The sequence below is a fragment of the Equus asinus genome, chromosome 2 (genome assembly GCF_041296235.1).
Source record: "Equus asinus isolate D_3611 breed Donkey chromosome 2, EquAss-T2T_v2, whole genome shotgun sequence".
In the NCBI taxonomy this organism is placed as follows: Eukaryota; Metazoa; Chordata; class Mammalia; order Perissodactyla; family Equidae; genus Equus; species Equus asinus.
Genome location: NC_091791.1, coordinates 98233720 through 98249138, shown reverse-complemented (window position 1 = coordinate 98249138; position 15419 = coordinate 98233720). Strand labels below are relative to the sequence as shown.

General features: G+C 40.0%; 2 protein-coding genes across 4 annotated transcripts in view; one reads left to right on the top strand and one right to left on the bottom strand.

The window, feature by feature from the left end:
- HDGFL3 (HDGF like 3) overlaps positions 1-15419 on the bottom strand; it is a 67307-nt gene that overhangs the window by 19864 nt on the left and 32024 nt on the right. Inside the window, exon 2 of the mRNA XM_044760600.2 lies at positions 921-997. Coding sequence (XP_044616535.1) covers positions 921-997 — 77 coding nt within the window. The remainder of the gene's footprint in view (positions 1-920; positions 998-15419) is intronic.
- TM6SF1 (transmembrane 6 superfamily member 1) overlaps positions 1-15419 on the top strand; it is a 66753-nt gene that overhangs the window by 49708 nt on the left and 1626 nt on the right. For all 3 annotated transcript variants that reach the window (XM_070494399.1, XM_070494357.1, XM_070494394.1), the window contains one exon: positions 13775-13996. In XM_070494399.1, coding sequence (XP_070350500.1) covers positions 13775-13996 — 222 coding nt within the window. The remainder of the gene's footprint in view (positions 1-13774; positions 13997-15419) is intronic.

Here is a 15419-nt window from a genome sequence, read left to right as displayed (position 1 = left end):
TGCAATTCCTATTCCACTTGTGTCCTTGTCGTAATCAGCCGTATACATTCTTATGTGTCAACACTGCCAACTGTCCCCTGGCATCCATTATTTTCTTCTTTCTTTCATTAAGAGATTATTCCTCTCAATTTTTCCCCGTTAGAGCTGTGCAGCTAGAGACTGTGTTTTCCAGCTTCCTTTACAGCCAGACGTGGCCGCCTGAGCAAGTTCTTGCCGCTGGAACGAATGCAAGTGTCGGTGATGGATGCCGCTTCCTCTCTGTCTGCCTGGAGGACGCACAGGTGCGGCTGACCCAGAGCTCGCTTTGTTTTCAGATAAGCAGACAAGGGGAGCACTCAGGGAGGGCAGGACGTGAAGCAGGAACCTGGGTCTCCAGAGCAGAGCAGTCTACCCACCTCGAACCCTCTGCCTGCCTCTCGATTGTTTCAAAAGGAAGAAAGAAACTTCTATATTATTTGAGACATGGTATTTACAGCTTCCTTTATTCAACAGGTTAGCCTGTATTCTAATCAACAGAATTAGAAAATCTTAAAAAGGTGGTATGTTTGCTTCAGGGTCCAACCAATTGAAAGAGACTGAGAGAATATAACTTTGTTCTGTGAAATACGAAGGGAAGAAATTTCTCAAAGGGAGATATACAAGAGCTACAAAAGAAATGATGGGAGTGGCCCAGGGATCACCCTAGGACTTAAAAGTGTCCTAAAGGAGACTTCTGGGCGATACCCAACATTTAAGCAGAAATAGAAACGACATTCAAAATCAAAATGAACGGAAAATCTTTAAGAAAAACACATTATTAAGCTTGGATTTTTCTATAATTGATTCTGACAATTTTAACAACACGAGATGTTACAGATCTTATGTAGTCTAGCAGAGTCAAACCAGAGCTGTTGAAACTTTAAGTTGTTCTGTTGACTTACGTTTCATGGGTGCCAAAAAAGAAGATAGGATACTTGTTTGCTGGAGGCTTCACAGCTCCCTCTGGGAGTTCATCAATCTATTAAGGATAAATTAGTTATTAAATATTCAGTTAAATCAGGTAAAATGGCATAAACATGACATAAACATTGTTCTGATAATTTACTGCTAATTTCAAAATAAAATTACTTTAACCAAAATCCCAATAGTTTTTCTTTTCTTGAACATTACAGAATGATTCTAAAGGTCACATTTGGCCCATGACATGAAGAGTAACACTGTAAATTGATTATAACCATATGGTAATACATAATCAGGAGACAAAACTACTCATTTCCTTCAAGTGAATAGAATTATTCCTTGGAATCTGTCCTAGTGAAATAATGCAAAAGAATTAAAAAAGAAACAAAAAGATGCACTTTTTGGGGATAACAGAGAATTTTACACACACGTGCACAACCCTAGAAACATAAGTGTTGCAAGATAGAGGAATTATGGAAAACTAACTCAAAATATTATGTAGTCATTAAAAGATATTGTCTCTTGCCTAGACTACTGCAAGTCACTCTCTCCACCCATTTAAGCTAGAATTACCTTTTAAAATGCATATTTCATTATGTCACCTCCTTGCTTCAGATCATTCTATAGCTTCTAGCTGTGCATCTGAAACCTCTGGAGCTTTTTAAAAATCAAGAGCCTTCACAGAGAAAGGTGCAAAAATGTGGAGACTAAACAACACGCTTCTGAACAAACAATGGATCATTGAAGAAATTAAAGAAGAAATCAAATTTTATCTGGAGACAAATGAAAATGAGAACACGACATACCAAATCATTTGGGATGCAGCAAAAGCAGTCCTAAGAGGGAAATTCATCGCAATACAGGCTCACCTCACTAAACAAGAAAAAGCTCACATAAGCAACCTCAGACGACACCTAACAGAACTAGAAAAAGAAGAACAAACAAAGCCCAGAGTCAGTAGAAGGAGGGAAATAATAAAAATAAGAGCAGAAATAAACGATATTGAAACAAAAAAGACAATAGAAAGGATCAATGAAACAAAGAGTTGGTTCTTTGAAAGAATTAACAAAATTGACAAACCCCTAGCCAGACTCACCAAGAAAAGAAGAGAGAAATCGCAAATTAATAAAATCAGGAATGAGAGAGGAGAAATCACAATAGATACCAATGAAATACAAGAGATCATAAGAGAATACTATGAAAAACTATATGCCAACAAATTGAACAACCTGGAAGAAATGGACAAATTCCTAGACTCCTACAATCTCCCCAAGCTGAATCAGGAAGAAATGGAGAATCTGAATAGGCCAATCACAAGTAAGGAAATAGAAACGGTAATCAAAAACCTCCCCAAAAATAAGAGTCCAGGACCAGACGGCTTCTCTGGAGAATTCTACCAAACATTCAAAGAAGACTTAATACCTATTCTCCTCAAACTGTTCCAGAAAATTGAGAAAGATGGAGTACTCCCTAACACATTCTATGAAGCCAACATCACTCTGATCCCCAAACCTGACAAGGACAACACAAAGAAGGAGAACTACAGGCCAATATCACTGATGAACATAGATGCAAAAATCCTTAACAAAATTTTGGCAAACCGAATACAGCAATACATCAAAAAGATTATACACCATGATCAAGTGGGATTTATACCAGGGACACAGGGATGGTTCAACATCCACAAGTCAATCAACGTGATACACTACATCAACAAAATGAAAAACAAAAACCACATGATCATCTCATTAGATGCAGAGAAAGCATTCGACAAGATCCCACACCCATTTATGATAAAAACCCTCAATAAAATGGGTATAGAAGGAAAGTACCTCAACATAATAAAGGCCATATATGACAGACCCACAGCCAACATCATACTCAATGGACAAAAACTGAAAGCCATCCCTCTGAGGACAGGAACAAGACAAGGGTGCCCACTTTCACCACTCCTATTCAACATAGTACTGGAGGTGCTGGCCAGAGCAATTCGGCAGGAAAAAGAAATAAAAGGAATCCAAATAGGTAACGAAGAAGTAAAACTCTCGCTGTTTGCAGACGACATGATCTTATATATAGAAAACCCCAAAGAATCCATAAAAAAACCATTAGAAATAATCAACAACTACAGCAAAGTAGCAGGGTATAAAATTAATGTGCATAAATCAGTAGCATTTCTATACACTAACAATGAACTAACAGAAAAAGAACTCAAGAACTCAATCCCATTCACAATCGCAACGAAAAGAATAAAATACCTTGGGATAAACTTAACCAAGGAAGTGAAGGATCTATACAATGAAAACTACAAGACTTTCTTGAAAGAAATTGACGATGACATAAAGAGATGGAAAGACATTCCATGCACATGGATTGGAAGAATAAACATAGTTAAAATGTCCATACTACCTAAAGCAATATACAGATTCAATGCTATCCCAATCAGAATCCCAAGAACATTCTTCACAGAAATTGAACAAACAATCCTAAAATTCATATGGGGCAACAAAAGACCGCGAATTGCTAAAGCAATCCTGAGCAAGAAAAACAAAGCCGGCAGAATCACAATCCCCGATTTCAAAACATATTACAAACCTACAGTGATCAAAACAGCATGGTACTGGTACAAAAACAGGTCCACAGATCAATGGAACAGAATTGAAAGCCCAGAGATAAAACCACACATCTATGGACAGCTAATCTTCGACAAAGGAGCAGAGGGCCTACAATGGAGAAAAGAAAGTCTCTTCAACAAATGGTGCTGGGAAAACTGGACAGCCACATGCAAAAGATTGAAAATTGACCATTCTTTTTCACCACACACCAAAATAAACTCAAAATGGATCAAAGACCTAAAGATTAGGCCTGAGACAATAAGTCTTTTAGAAGAGAATATAGGCAGTACACTCTTTGACATCAGTTTCAAAAGAATCTTTTTGGACACTATAACTCCTCAGTTGAGGGAAACAATAGAAAGAATAAACAAATGGGACTTCATCAGACTAAAGAGCTTCTTCAAGGCAAGGGAAAACAGGATTGAAACAAAAAAACAGCTCACTAATTGGGAAAAAATATTTACAAGCCACTTATCCGACAAAGGGTTAATCTCCATAATATACAAAGAACTCACACTGCTTAACAACAAAAAAACAAACAACCCGATCAAAAAATGGGCAGAGGACATGAACAGACATTTCTCAAAAGAAGATATGAATATGGCCAATAGACACATGAAAAGATGCTCATCATCGCTAATCATCAGGGAAATGCAAATCAAAACTACACTAAGATATCACCTTACACCCGTTAGATTGGCAAAAACATCCAAAACCAAGAGCGACAAATGTTGGAGAGGTTGTGGAGAAAAAGGAACCCTCATACACTGTTGGTGGGAATGCAAACTGGTACAGCCACTATGGAAAACAGTATGGAGATTTCTCAAAAAGTTAAAAATAGAAATACCCTATGACCCAGCCATCCCATTACTGGGTATCTATCCTAAGAACCTGATATCAGAAATCTCAAGAGTCCGTTGCACCCCTATGTTCATCGCAGCATTATTTACAATAGCCAAGACGTGGAACCAACCTACATGCCCAGAAACTGATGATTGGATAAAGAAGATGTGGTATATATACACAATGGAATACTACTCAGCCATAAAAAAAGACAAAATTGGCCCATTCACAACAACGTGGATGGACCTCGAGGGTATTATGTTAAGCGAAATAAGCCAGTCAGAGAAAGACGAACTCTATATGACTCCACTCATAGGTGGAAGTTAGTATATTGATAAGGAGATCAGATCGGTGGTTACCAGGGAAAAGGGGGGGTGGGGGGAGGGCACAAAGGGGGAAGTGGTGTACCCACAACATGACTAACAAAAATGTACAACTGAAATCTCACAAGGTTGTAATCTATCATAACATTAATAAAAAAAAAAAAAAATCAAGAGCCTTCAGCCCCTCCCCAGACCTGCCAATGCTCACGCACAGTGAGGCTGAGAGCCTCTGCCAGGATGAGGTCCAAATCCTTAATGAGTTATACGGCCACATACACACTACTCCTGAGAATGATTCAAGAAATGGTCCTTAACTCCCAAGTCTCCACCTGTAGCCCCAACCTTTCCTCTGAACTTCAGGCATCAAATCACAAACATCTACACACAATCTCCACTTACAGGTCCTACAAGCAGCTTAAAGTAAAGGCAAGAGACACACAGAAGAGGCAGACTTGGAGCTCAGAGAGCAAGGAAAAGGTCTGGTATCCAGTCTCGTGAAGAATCTGCAGGCCTTCTTAATGAACAGTGGCAGCGGCCCGAGGACTACCGCACACACAAGTTCATGTCTGAGCTGAACGAGCCACATCACAGCGGTGCCTGGGGCACTGGGAAAAGACGGCCTTGGAGTCTAGAAACTTGTTGTCACGTCCTGCTTCTGATTCCAATTGTGGCATGCAAGGTGTCACAATCTCTTGGGGCCCTGACTTTCACATCTGTAATATGTGAAACCTCTAGGTTTCCTTCAGTCCTGAAATTCCATGGCTTGTCTAAAACTGAACCAATTTTCTCTGAATCTGTTTTTGTTTTCTATCTTACTTATTGGTATATTCCGTTACCAAGAAAGAAACCTTAATCTTTTTATTTCCTCAAGCCCCATATTCAATTTTTCACCAAATTCTACCAATTCAGCTCCTGAAATGTCTCTCAAATTGATCACTATTCCCATTACTGTATTTAGTTCCGTTACTCCAGTGCTCCCGATCTTTTGACAAGGCCATTCCACCAGCCTTTCAAAGTCGCTCCTTGTCTGCAGGCTTCCCGTTACCTACTACACAACTTCTGTGAAAACCTTGTATGTGTTATAATCAACGCTACCCTACAAAGACAACTGAAAAATGAATAATTTCATTTTGAATAAATTCAATTATATATGTATAATTGTGGTAAAACCCCAAAATTTCCATCTTAACTATTTTTAATGTACAGTTCAGAAGTGTTAAGAATATTCGCATCATTGTGAAACGGATCTCCAGAAAACGAACATATTTTAAATGAACAAAAAAATAGAACTTAAAATGCAAAGGGGTAAGTTTATGTATGTGGTAGACACTGAATTACTAGTTGACAAAACACCATCGCATCATGTTTTCTTCACTCTTATGAGAAAACTAAAAGTGAACATTAAAAAACCTTTTCACACTTTTCTTTCAAACAAAAACACAACTTCTGCTTAAATCTTCCTTTGCCATAATGTCACATAACTAATGTCCACTGCAGAGGGTGCAAACTGATGGCCCTCGGGCAATTTCTGGCCTGAAGACATGTGTTGTTTGGCTCATAGTGATTTTTAAAAATTGAATTAGTTATCAACGCTTTAAAACTGGAAGACTCACATTAAAATACAGATTAACAGCTTCTGTGAAAAAAATATTGAAGATAGGGATAAGCAAGACTAAGCCCGCATCCCCACAAGGCAACAATTAGCACAAGAAGATCCACAGTTACACCTTAGACAGGTGCGTGCCCCCCACCCTGGCTGGACAACGCTGTAAACGACCGCTCTCCTCCTTTACATTGCGGGCCTGGCCCCTCAGGGTGTTTGAGTTCACGCGCCCTATAATAAATATCGTCAAACCCAGTAACTGGCCTTATCCGCGTGCTGGTTCCCTCGTGGAGGTGTTAAATGACGTGCTGACGTGCACACCTCATGTTTCACTGCTTTGCTTTAACTTCTTTGAAGACTATGCCTGGACGCACCGGGACCTGTGCTGAGCTCTTCAGTGGAGACAGCTTCCCGAGCTGGGGAGCGTGCACCTCTCAGGAGCCGGTGGGTCTTTTTTTGGCTCCTAGAGTGAACACCAGTGGCAACAGAACTTTATCTTCAGAGTTTTTGTTTTGCTACTGTTTCTGTTTTCCCGACTTTGTGTTTTGACTTCTGTTTCTGGCTCTCGGCTATGTGTGGTTGCTTCTGGTTCGCAGACAGTGTTCTTCCCCAGGACGGGGTGATGGAGACCTTTGGGTGTGACGCGGCGAAGAACCCATGCATTAATCTTTTGGTTTGTAGAATACATCTTGCTTCTACTGGCAAGAAGAAAAGCCCTCGATGGCCAGATCCCTGCGTGTATTCTGTTTTCTTTAACCTGTAGCTGAACTCTCAGACCTGAGGCTGCAAGCTCCCTGTGGGTCCACACTCGAGAGCCTTCACCCTCTTGTGTGCGTTTGAAACATTGTCCTATTTCTAGAAAGGGTATTAACAAATTAGATATAAATCTCTTAAAAGAGCTCTGTTTTTATTGGTTTATAGATATTAATAAGACTTACAAAAATCTAACCTAAAGGAACCTAAGAATCCTCAGGAAATTAAAAAGTGAATATAGAATACTTTAAATGCGGTGCCCTTTTTGTTATCGTTCTTTATTTGTCTGCTTTGCTCACTGCAGAGACACACAGGGCAGGTCACTTAGAACCCGAGGCTCCACCCCTGGGAGTCCACAAGGCCACGGCTCCATGGCCTTGGGCCTGGAGGGAGACATCCTCAAGGCTCCCTGGACCTTCACCAGCACTGTCACCTGGGGACTCCTCAGAAATGCCAGTTCTGAGCCAGCCCTGATAGCCTAGTGGTTAAAGTTCAGTGCTTGCACGGCTTCACTGGTCCAGGGTCACTTCTTGGTTGCAGAACCACACCACCCGTCTGTCAGGAGCCATGCTGTGCAGTGGCTCACAGAGAAGAACTAGCACGACTTACAACTAAGATACACAACCACATCTGGGACTTTGGGGAGGGAAAAAAAATAGAAAAAAGAGAAAGATTGGCTCAGGGTGAATCTTTCCCTGCAAAAGAAAAAAAAGAAATGCCAGTTCTCAGTCCAGAATTCAGACCGACTGACTCACTTTGGGGTTAGGCCCAAGAGTCAGCATTTTAAGAAGCCTCCAGCTGACTTTGGTTGTAAGTCATTGTAAGACATCGCACCCTCTTGCTGTGGTTCCTGTTGACGGGTTGCCTCTGTCTCTTGTGATTAACATGAGTCTCTCTAAATCTGCAGGATTTTTGCATGAAGGTTGCAAAAATGCATCAGTGCATTGTCTGTTTTCCTAATATTTAAAAAATATATATAAATATGAAAGTTTCTGTTTTTATTAAAGGAGTACCATACCATATTAAATGTGGTGACCTTTTAAGGAAAAACCCTTCTCACAGAAACTGTTAGCTCAGATGCACTTTCTTTTATTGAGGTAACACTGGTTTACACCATTATATAAATTTCAGGTGTACATCATCATATTCAATTTCTGTGTAGAGAACAACACATTCACCACCCAAAGACTAATTACCATTCATCACCACACACATGCCCTGGCTGGTAACCACCAATCTGACCTCTGTAACTGTCTTCTGTCTGCTGTTTTTACCTTCTGTTTGTGAGTGAGGTCACATGGCACTTGACTTTCTCCGTCTGAGTTATCTCACTTAGCCTAATGCCCTTAATGTCCATCCATGTTGTCACAAAAGGCAAGGTTTCATCTTTTTTTTATAGCTGAGTAGCATTCCATCGTGTATATATATATGTAGTGTCCCTTGATGGGCACTTAGGTTGTTTTCAAGTTTGGCTATTGTGAATAATGCTGCAATGAACATAGAGGCGATGCATATATCTTTATGCATTCGTGTTTTGATGATCTTTGGATAAATACCCAGCAGTGGAATAGCTGGATCATATGGTATTTGTATTCTTAATTTTTTGTGGAATCTCCATACTGTTTTCCATAGTGGCTGCCCAGTTTGCATTCCCGCCAGCAGTGTATGAAAGTTCCCTTTTCTCCACACCCTCTCCAACACTGATTATTTCTTGTCTTGTTAATTATAGCCATTCTGACGGGCGTGAGGTGATATCTCATTGTGGTTTTGATTTGCATTTCCCTAATAATTAGTGATGTTGAAGACCGTTTCATGTGCCTGTTGGCTATCTGTGTATCTTCTTTGGAAAAATGTTCAGATCTTTTGCCCAATTTTTTTTTTTTTTTTTTTTTTTGGTGAGGAAGATTGGCCCTGAGCTAACATCTGTTGCCAATCTTCCCCTTTTTGCTCGAGGAAGATTGTCACTCACCTAACATCTGTGCCAATCTTCCTCTATTTTATGTGGGATGCTGTCACAGTGTGGCTTGAGGAGTACTGCCATGTCCATGCCTGGGATCCAAACCCGTGAACCCCAAGCCGCCAAAGCAGAGTGCATGAACTTAACCACTATGCCACTGGGCTGGCCCCTCTTTTGCCCATTTTTTGATTGGGTTGTTTCTTTGTTGTTGAGATGTATGAATTCTTTATATATTTTGGATATTAACCCGTATCAGATAAATGGTTTGCAAATATCTTCTCCCAATTTTTAGGCTGTCTTTTTGTTTCGTTGATGGTTTCCTTTGCTGGGCAGAAGCTTTTTAGTTTGATGCAGTCCTGTTTGATTTTTTTTTGTTTCCCTTGCCTGGTCAGACATGGCACTTGAAAATTTGCTGCTAAGACTGATGTCAAAGAGCATACTGCCTATGTTTTCTTCTAGAAGTTTCATGGTTTCAAGTCTTACATTTGAATCTTTAATGCATTTTGAGTTGATTTTTGTGTATGGTGTAAGATAATAGTCTACTTTCATTCTTTTGCACGTGGCTGTCCAGTTTTCCCAACATCATTTATTGAAGAGACTTTCCTTTCTCCATTATATATTCTTGGCTCCCTTGTCGAAAATTAGCTGTCCATAGATGTGTGGATTTACTTCTGGGCTCTCAATTCTGTTCCATTGATTGGTATGTCTGTTTCTGTGCCAGTCCGATGCTGTTTTGGTTACTATAACTTTGTAGTATATTTTGAAATCAGGGAGTGTGATACCTCCAGTTTTGTTCTTTCACCTCAGGATTCCTTTGGCTATGCAGGTCTTTTGTTGTTCCATATAAATTTTAGGATCCTTTGTTCTATTTCTGTGAAAAATGTTGGAACTTTGATAGGGATTGCACGGAATCTGTAGATTGCTCTAGGAAGTATGGACATTTTACCTATGTCAGTTCTTCCAATCCAAGCATATGGAATATCTTTCCATTTCTTTGTGTCTTCTTCAATTTCTTTCAACAATGTTTTATAGTTTTCAGTGTACAGGTCTTTCCCCTCTTAGGTTAAGTTTATTCCTAGATATTTTTTATTGTTGTTGCAATTGTAAATGGGATTGTATTCTTAATTTCTCTTTTTGCTACTTCATTAAGTGTATAGAAACACAACCGATTTTTATACGTTGATTTTATATCCTACAACTTTACTGAATTCATTTATTATTTCTGATAGTGTTTTGGTGGATTCGTTGGTGTTTTCTATATATAAATCATGTCATCTGTAAATAGTGGGTTTCACTTCTTCCTGTCCAATTCGAATCCCTTTTATTTCTTTTTCTTGCCTGATTGCTCTGGCTAGGACTTCCAATACAATGTTAAACAAGAGTGGTGAAACTGGGCATCCTTGGTTCTTCTTCTTTGAGGGATAGCTTTCAGTTTTTCTCCATTGAGAATGATATTTGCTGTGGGTTTGTCATATATGGCCTTTATTATGTTGAGGTATTTTCCTTCTATACCCATTTCATTTAGAGTTTTTATCATAAATGGATGCTGTATCTTGTCAAATGCTTTCTCTGCATCTATTGAGATGATCATGTGATTTTTATTCTTCGTTTTGTTAATGTGATGCATCATGTTGATTGATTTGTGGATGTTGAACCATCCCTGCTTCCCTGGAATAAATCCCACTTGATCATGGTGTATGATCTTTTTAATGTATTGTTGTATTCAATTTGCTAGTATTTTGTTGAGGATTTTTGCATCGATGTTCATCAGTGATATTGGCCTGTAATTTTTTCTTGTCCTTGTCTGGTTTTGGCATCAGGGTGATGTTGGCCTCGTAGAAGGAGTTAGGAAGCTTCCACTCCTCTTTGGTTTTTGGAAGTTTGAGAAGGATGGGGATTAAGTCTTCTTGGGATGTCTGGTAGAATCCACCAGGGAAGCCATCAGATGCATTTGTACATGAGAATCCAAATTTAAGTAATCAAAGTAAATTCTTGAACAAATGGTTACTAATTCTGGCTTAAAAACAGCTATTTCTCTGTGTCTGGATTTAATCATTGTAGACTGTAATAAAGCAAATGTTTCATCTTTTTATTTATTTTTTAATTGAGATAATGATAGGTTACAACCCTGTGAAATTTCAGTTGTACATTATTGTTAGTCATGTTGTAGGTGCAACCCTTCACCCTTTTGTGCCCACCCTCCACCCTCCTTTCCCCTGGTAGCCACTAATCTGTTCTCTTTGTCCACATGTTTAACTTCCTCATATGAGTGGAGTCATACAGAGATTGTCCTTCTCTGTCTGGCTTATTTCACTTAACATATTACCCTCAAGGTCCATCCATGTTGTTGTGAATGGGACGATCTTATCCTTTTTTATGGCTGAGTAGTATTCCATTGTGTATATATACTACATTCTCTTTATCTGATCATCAGTTGATGGACACTTAAGTTGCTTCCACATCTTGGCTATTGCAAATAATGCTGCGATGAACATAGGGGTGCATGGGACTTTTGGAATTGCTGATTTCAAGCTCTCTGGATAGATACCCAGTAGTGGGATAGCTGGATCGTATGGTAGTTCTATTTTTAATTTTTTGAGGAATCTCCATACTGTTTTCCATAGTGGCTACACCAGTTTGCATTCCCACCAGCAGTGTATGAGGGTAAATGTTTTGTCTTTTTAAATAAAATTTGGGTTTGTTTTCTCACAAAGACACTAATTACTTCTGAACTTCTTAAATAGGGCTACCAATAAGCTAATATTACTTTCATATAATGTTTAAGATTAAGGAAAACGTAAACTTGAATTCTGACAAACTTTTCTATATCAAGAGTAATTATGTCCTGTGGTATGTTAGATTAAACATAATTTTCAATGGTTAACTTTAAGACTTTGGACTAATATTAAATTGAGTTAATTAATGGATAATCTTCGCATCCATGAATAATTTCTAAGTAAGGCAACACTGAAACAATGGTCACCAAGTGTAGTTTAATATATATATGATTTTAATTTTTATTTGTTATATAGTGGCTGTTTTTGCCACTTTAAGAAGGCAGAGAAAGGATATGGGTATGATGCATGTCCTGGAGCCTGGCTGGTTTGCTAAAACACTTGTACATGACAAAAATTTCTCCATTCTGTCACCCTCTGTGAAAGAGAAGTCAGCTCCTTCAGTGAGGTTATAGTCAGTACGGAGACTGAGGCTACCACAGTCATGGCACAGAAGTGCGACTATGTGTGCAAGGTCACAGGACACGTGTTTGTTTATTAACGGGGAAGACTACTTCTGTACTTGAAGTAAAGTATCTGTGAGAGAGGATAATGAAGAACAAAACCTGGGTGAATACTGAAAGCTACAGAAGGTCTGTGGAAACGGAAATTTATTTGCCGTGGACTATAATTGCAAGTAAGAGTCTAAAAATAAGCAACAAAATACTAAAATTTTGCCCAAGCGGGCTCAGTTTTGATGGATTTATTCATAGGATTAAAAAGGGAAAGCCTGTAAATCCATTAAGGTCAAATATTTATTAATACAAAACCAGAATTTAGTTTTTCTCTACTAAAATAACAAACTGGTCTTGGAGTATTCTGTTTGCTCTTAACAAAAGGTGGTAAAAGGTTATTCTTAACCCTCTGAATAATCTGTGTAGACAGCAGAGATGCCATATCTCACTAGAGTGACTTCTGGACTTGATGGTGACTGTCATATCCTTAAACTTGTCTTTAAACAAACTACAAAAGTTCCTTGCTAAAGAGTCAAGGTTCTTTAAAAAAAATTGGTTTATCATCTTCTATGTTAATTTAAACCATTATATTGTTACTTTAAGTCATTATTCTCAAATATCTAAGTTCCTATCCTAATCGAGTGATCCAGTCTTCTCTGATGACTCTCATGATGCTGCTGAGTTCAGAGTTCTCATTGGGAAACAAATGGTTTGGCTCAGATTGTGGTGTAAGGCCTAAAGCTCAACATTATGTGCTGCCTTGATAGCCAGTAAAATCAGGACGGCTTTGAATGGCCTACCCACAAGTGTTCTTGCTCTCTCTGTTCCTGTGGATAAGGTCCCTAGCCAAAACATCCTCCTTATCAAAAAGGGACCAGGCACAGTTTCTACTTATCCCCAAGAAGCAGGTTTCAGTTCCCTGCCAGCCCTTGGAATTATTCAAACAAGCCGTCACATCCTCCTGTGGGAACCCCACCCCCTTGATGCTACAAAGCCTGCCTCCCACTGCCTGTGGCTGTTCACTCTGATCCTCAGTGCAACCCCACGCGGCCCATGGTGTCCTCTTCTGGGATGTCAGTTTCTGTAACTAATACACTGTGTGCATCTCATCTGGGCAGTGTTGTGTGTTGAGCCATTCCCATAACCATACAGTGGGAATCCCTCTTTCACGGATAGGGTGAATAGAAGGGGATCAAAACACCGACAGGCAACAACATCAGGGGAATCTGGTCAGGGTCCGGGGGTGGGGGGTTCCACACGGTGACTCAAACGTGTCTGTGGGGTTCCTTCACGGCAGGAGTCTGGGTGATCGGGAGTGAGGTGGTATGGAGGGTGAGAAGTCCTAGGGGTCAGAGGCAGGCAGACACCACGGTCCCTCCCTCGGCAATGTCAGTTCCTCTGTCAGGTCTCTGCTCAGGAGCAGCTCGTCCGAGAGCTGCCCTTACAGCCAACTTAGAGCAGCACCCCTCCCTGTCCTGCTCTGCTTTGATTCTCGGCACTCTCCCTTCGCAGCAGAACATGAGCTCTGGGAGGGAACTCGCTCCGGGCTCTGCAGCAGCCCTGCTGTGTGGAGCGGGCCTGACGGCCGGGTACACGCCAGCGCTCCCCGAGGCCCAGCACCTGAGGAGCCCACACCTGGCACACGGGGAGGACCGAGACCCAGCTGTGATGGAGAGGAGAAGGGTGTGCCTCAGGACACTTTCAGTGACAGACCACCAGGAAAACTACCATGAAGTTAGTACACAAAGGAGGCTCTATGCTTAAGAAAAGAAAACATGAAAGCCAAGCAAACTGCTCTCTGAATATGCCGAGAAGGGCTTTTGGGGCTAGTTGACAAAAAATGGGGAGAAAAAGAGCCCATTTTAGCTCTAAAAGTTAATGAGGTGAGGTTAAATCACAGAGGGGGAAAAAAGCTTGTGATCTTGTTAGGAAAATGGCTTTAGATAGACAGAAGTCTATAAACGAGTCAACAAATCTCCAGCAGGTAGGGGGAAAGCACACTGTGGAAAAGGAAATGTACACAGGAGAAAGGGAGCAACTTCTTAACTGCAAGCACATTTAGTTTAATAAACAGGTAACTGACCAACTTAATATCTGAAAGTAACACTCTGTTAAAAGAACAGCAAACATGACCATGTGGAAATACCTTCCAAAATAACAGTACGAAAGATCTCTAGAAAACCAGTCCCTAATTATCTTCAAGTATAGAAAAACCATCACCTTTTAGTTGATAGGACAATTTCATATTTAAAGACATTTTGGGGGCTGGCCCTGTGGCCTAGTGGTTAAGTTCGGTGTGCTCAGTTTCAGCAGCCTGGGTTCTGTTCCCAGGCGTGGATCTACATCACTCATCAGCAGCCATGCTGTGGTGGTGACTCACACACAAAATAGAGGAAGATTGGCGCAGATGTTAGCTCAGGGCGAATCTTCCTCAGCAAAAAAAAAAAAATTTTGTTTTTTACTCAACAAAACTTTGGAAAACCTTGACATTTTTATCTTTAAAAGAATTATACATAATTTTGAGAGATCATGATATACTCAGAACACAGTGCTTTTAACTTATTGTAGGCTTTATGTAGGGGATAGGCCAGATGACTTACTGAGGTCCCTCATTAGTATGTTATATTGCTGATTCTGGAGGAGCATTTGTGGGGCATTAACTCATCCTCAGGGTACACCTCGGATAGAGCCAGTCTTTGACAACTGGAAAAACTCAGGTTGAACAGTAAAAGGTGAGGGGTTTGGTTTATGATTTTCATATAAGATCTTCATTTAAACCTCCATTTTACATTGAAATGTCTACACAGTTGGCATATTCCCCCAACTCCTCCCAGCCCTTCAGTCTTCCAAACCATTGTCCACACAGGTTACACTCTCAACAGGTACAAAATACACTTGTTTTTAGGGTTTTCACTTTTATTGAGGCAAAATCATACACTTACGATCAGTGTCTATTTAATGAGAATTTGATACGTGCATATCCCCACAGAACCAACACCTCATCTAGAATACAGCATTTACGTCACATGACAGTTTTCTCGTACTCCCTGCCAGTATTTCCCACCCACCACAGGCAACCCCTTTCCTGATTTCCATCATGAGAGATCAGTGTTGCCTCTTCGTGAACTTAAAATTAAAAAAAAAAAAAAAAAAAGGA